The 5,000-nt window shown below is 52.1% G+C and overlaps 1 protein-coding gene across 1 annotated transcript in view; it reads left to right on the top strand.

Moving 5' to 3' along the window:
- LOC125041614 (zinc finger CCCH domain-containing protein 61-like) overlaps positions 1–5,000 on the top strand; it is an 8,006-nt gene that overhangs the window by 1,262 nt on the left and 1,744 nt on the right. Inside the window, exons 2-3 of the mRNA XM_047636670.1 lie at positions 1–27; positions 4,135–5,000. The exon at positions 1–27 is cut by the window's left edge and continues 336 nt beyond it; the exon at positions 4,135–5,000 is cut by the window's right edge and continues 1,744 nt beyond it. Of these exons, the coding sequence (XP_047492626.1) occupies positions 1–27; positions 4,135–5,000 (893 nt within the window). The remainder of the gene's footprint in view (positions 28–4,134) is intronic.

The raw sequence follows: 5,000 nt of genomic DNA, 5'->3' as shown, positions 1-5,000 counted from the left end.
GACCTTCGAGGAGAACGGGCTATGCAGGTCGGTGTTCCTGTAGTTAGGCTGGTCGCCGAGGCCGGGTATTATTTCTTGGCTTATCCTTGTCTACCTTCCTTCTCCCTTTTGTCTTCTTTACTTCTATGCTTTTGTTGTGTACCCCCCCCCCCTCCCCTTCCTCATTGATACTATAGGTTGTTCAGAGTGACAGAGGTGTGAAATGCAACTCGTATAAATGGCTTGAATGTCGAAAGTAGCTTCAGAAGAACCAGTGGAGGTGGAAGTGCCATCATTCCTTGTCTCGCTCTTTGCTTGCTCCACCTCCCTTGAAGCGAGATCCCCGGGAGGAAAAACAGCGTGACATAAGGATCAGGTTACACACGCGCACTTTCACGCGGGCCAGGAGGAGGGGCAGGGGCATGGGAGAGGGAGGGGGAGGGGGTTGAGAAGGGGGAGTCAATGCATGCTCCTGCCGGCTTTATCAGGTCTTTTGTTTGGTGCTGTCAAGTGTTCGCCCCCTTCTGCTTTGCTTCTCTCCACGCCAGCCCTGCCCTGTTTGTCTTTTCCCATGTTGAGTGTGTGGCAGTAGGGACGTAGATGGCATATATAGGAGGGTAAGTATCCCTTTTGTTGTTGGCTGTGGTGGTGGGGGTATGGGGTGGGTGTGGGAGGCTCATTTTGAATTGATTTTTTTCCATGTAGGTTTGTAAGTATAAATAGGTTTTGAGGTTGGTCAGTATTTTGGTACTTTTTTCCCATCAATGGACTAGGTATGAACTTCGTTAGGTTACCGCATGTGTAAGCTGGTACGTTAGTCTGTTTGTTTACGTAGGCCTGAACAATTTTCTTTCCACTGATAAAAATGTGTATTAAACAAGCTAGGTCTATCAATACTTTCAACATTTTCCATTATCTGCTATGGTAGAAATTAGCTACCATAGAGTATTTGATTTCTTCTCAGTACCTATTCTAGAATTCTTTGAAAGATTCTAGATTCTAGACGTTGTCATTGAGTCTTGGGTGCTTGTAGTACTAAAATGCAGTGGCCTCTTAGGTTGTCATTTCCATTTTATCGATATAAATATTTTCGAAAGTAAAAATTGCCTGTAATCGATAATAAACGGTAGATTTTTTCTTCAAGTTTGAACACGGCTTTATCCTTCCTATACCTACGTGATGTACATTATATTAATTTTATCCCCCCTGCTTGTCTGTCTACCTCTGCCCCCCCCCCCCTGCTTGTCTAGATTCCCCCCCCCCCCCGCTTGTCTGTCTACCTCTGCCTCCCCCCCCCCCCCCGCTTGTCTGTCTACCTCTGGCCCTCATCCCCCCCCCCCTGCTTGTCTGTCTGCCTCTGGCCCTCCTCCCCCCCCCCCCCCTCACCTTGTCTGTCTGTCTGCCTCTGGCCCTCCTCCCCCCCCCCCCCCCGCTTGTCTGTCTACCTCTGGCCCTCCTCCCCCCCCCCGCTTGTCTGTCTACCTCTGGCCATCCTCACCCCCCCTGCTTGTCTGTCTGCCTCTGGGGCGCCTCCTCCCCCCCCTGCTTGTCTGTCTGCCTCTGCCCTCCTCCCCCCCCCCCTTCTTGTCTGTCCTCCCTCTGCCCTCCTCCCCCCCCTGCCTGTCTGTCTGCCTCTGGCCCTCCTCTCCCCCCCCTCTTGTCTGTCTGCCTCTGGCCCCTCCTCCCCCCCCTGCTTGTCTGTCTGCCTCTGGCCCTCCTCCCCCCCCTGCTTGTCTGTCTGCCTCTGGCCCTCCACCCCCCCCTGCATTCTGTCTGTGCCTCTGGCCCTCCTCCCCCCCCTGCTTGTCTTCTGCCTCTGGCCTTCCTCCCCCCCCCCTCCTCACCTTGTCTGCCTCTGGCCTTCCTCCCCCCCCCCCCTTCCTCCCACCATGTCTGCCTCTGGCCCACCTCACCTTTCTGCCACTGCCCTCCTCCCCCCCCCCCCTCCTCACCTTGTCTGTCTGTCTGTCTGTCTGCCTCCTGGCCCTTCCCCCCCCCCCCTCCTCCCACCTTGTCTGTCTGTCTGTCTGCCTCTGGCCCTCCCCCCCCCCCCTCCTCCCCCCTTGTCTGTCTGTCTGTCTGCCTCTGGCCCTTCCCCCCCCCCTCCTCCCACCTTGTCTGTCTGTCTGTCTGCCTCTGGCCCTTCCCCCCCCCCCCTCCTCCCACCTTGTCTGTCTGTCTGTCCTGCCTCTGGCCCTTCCCCCGCCCCTCCTCCCACCTTGTCTGTCTGTCTGTCTGCCTCTGGCCCTTCCCCCACCCCTCCTCCCACCTTGTCTGTCTGTCTGTCTGCCTCTGGCCCTTCCCCCACCCCTCCTCCCACCTTGTCTGTCTGTCTGTCTGCCTCTGGCCCTCCTCCACCCCCCCCCCTCCTCCCACCTTGTCTGTCTGTCTGTCTGCCTCTGGCCCTCCTCCACCCCCCCCCCTCCTCCCACCTTGTCTGTCTGTCTGTCTGCCTCTGGCCCTCCTCACCCCCCCCCCCCCCTCCTCACACCTTGTCTGTCTGTCTGCCTCTGGCCCTCCTCCACCCCCCCCCCCCCCTCCTCCCACCTTGTCTGTCTGTCTGCCTCTGGCCCTCCTCCACCCCCCCCCCTCCTCACACCTTGTCTGTCTGTCTGCCTCTGGCCCTCCTCCCCCCCCCCCCCTCCTCACACCTTGTCTGTCTGTCTGCCTCTGGCCCTCCTCCACCCCCCCCCCCCCCCTCACACCTTGTCTGTCTGTCTGCCTCTGGCCCTCCTCCACCCCCCCCCCCCTCCTCACCTTGTCTGTCTGTCTGCCTCTGCCTCTGGCCCTCCTCCTCCCACCTTGTCTGTCTCTGCCTCTGCCCCCCCCCCCCTCCTCCTCCTCCCACCTTGTCTGTCTCTGCCTCTGGCCCCCCCCCCTCCTCCTCCTCCCACCTTGTCTGTCTGTCTGCCTCTGGCCCCCTGTCCCCCCCTCCCACCTTGTCTGTCTGTCTGCCTCTGCCCCCCCCCCCCCCCCCTCCTCCTCCCACCTTGTCTGTCTCTGCCTCTGGCCCTTCCCCTGTCCCCCCCTCCCACCTTGTCTGTCTGTCTGCCTCTGGGCCCCCCCCCCCCTCCTCCTCCTCCCACCTTGTCTATCTCTGCCTCTGGCCCTTCCCCTGTCCCCCCCTCCCACCTTGTCTGTCTGTCTGTCCTCGCTCCTTCCCTCCCTCCGTCTGTATGCATGTCGATTACCCTCCCTCCCTCTCTAGTAATAGTTTTCTTTTGACTTGTCTACTAATTCTGGGTGATTAAGGAATATGAAATCGGTTTTATTGTCAAACCTGAAAAGTTGTATCCATTATGAAATAATGGAATATTTTTAAATTTTGTATTCAGTTATGAAGTTGCTGCTGCTTCCCCACCCTCCCTTCCTCCTTTTCTATTTCTGAATAGTAAAGAAAGTGCAGTTCATGTTCTTTGCACAGACAGCAGAACAGTGATTACTGCATTGGGTCTTGTAGGACAAAGATTACCAACATAATAAAAGGCAAAATATTTTACTACTAAATGTATTTCAGAAAACCAGATTTTCTTAGTGCCATTATATACCTAAAGTTAGCATATTTTCCCTTCAACTGAAGGGTTGATGCATGTTTGTAACTAGTAGTGAAAGTCCTTGAACCACCAAATATTTCTTAATGGACTAATCAGTTTTAGAACCTCTGATGTTGGTGTCACTAGAGGTACAGATATAGTAGACTACTGCTGCTTTTGCTGTAGGAAACATGCATCGTAAATTGAAACTGAACTGGGCTTTTGAGCTTCATTGCAGAACCCTATTGTTTTTTTGACCGTTTAATGGTACAAGTATTTTGCCACAAGGTAATGTTGTCTAATTCTCTTCTACAGGTTAGGTTTTCTTAATGATTTGCTTGTTGATTAGAAAAAGGTGTTGGTTAGAAATACACCTGATTTCTTGAGGTACTTGAGTATCTTGAGCATGCTTTCAGGCTAATCACCAACCAATAGATGTTTGCATAATATTTAATTCCCAGGTTTATTGCAAGTATTGCTTTGTGTGTGGTCAAGTACTAATGGTAGTTATTTAGAATTTTCATAACCTTTTGAAATATTTAAGAATTTATATTAGTTGAATCTTATGACATCTTTTTAATATAATTGTAGTATAGAAAATTAAAGATATTTTTATCAGCAGGTTTGGAGACTCGTGTACCTTTGCTCATGGCATAGGTGAACTTCGCGCCATACCTAGACATCCACGTTACAAGACAGAGCCTTGCCGCCAGTACCACACTCATGGATATTGCCAGTATGGGGCACGATGTCACTTTGTTCATGACCCTGAGGAAGCTGCAGGTGTTTCCCCAATGCGAGGTTTCATCATCAGAGGCAGACATGACAGACTTGCTAGTGCAATGCTCGCTTTAGCAGAGGATGCAGGAATAGTATCAAATCCAGATACCAGTGATGTTTTGTTAGCAAACCTGCGAAGGTTGTATGCCCTGAGGGCCATGAAGGATCAGCCAGAAATTTCTGACATTCCCACCACTCAAGAACCAAGTGAAGGGAGTGAAGATATGTCATTCCAGTCAGATGGATTGGACTTGTCAACATATCTGCCAGACAACCTTTCAGCTAGATTGTTCGAGACCAGTAGCAACTGCAGCATGTACACCTCTACCATGAGTGTTTTAGGATCGACGAGTATAAATGGCAATAAGTACGATGCTTCCCATGAGCCATTAATGGAACATAGTCTAGATGCTAGTGTGGATAACAGCATAGACCAGAGTATAGACACTGGTATATGGTCAAGTGCTTGGTCCACAACCTCTAGTCTATCCACTTCTCCACCCAGTGAATCCTGGTGGGGAATGTGGGGTGGTTCTATGGCCACGCCACCTCTCTCCCCAGAGACCAGACTTGTCCAAGATGCTCCGCTGAATCTTGGACAGCCTACAATTACTTCATTACCCCAGGGCATTGAGATGGATTTACCAAGTATTGGAATGGCAACCAAGTTTTCAGTGAAAGTTGTAACTGAAGTGATAAAGGAAAGTG

The sequence above is a fragment of the Penaeus chinensis genome, chromosome 31 (genome assembly GCF_019202785.1).
Source record: "Penaeus chinensis breed Huanghai No. 1 chromosome 31, ASM1920278v2, whole genome shotgun sequence".
NCBI classification, from domain to species: Eukaryota; Metazoa; Arthropoda; class Malacostraca; order Decapoda; family Penaeidae; genus Penaeus; species Penaeus chinensis.
Note: the sequence above shows the minus strand (reverse complement) of the source record. Positions and strands in the feature narration are given on the sequence as shown.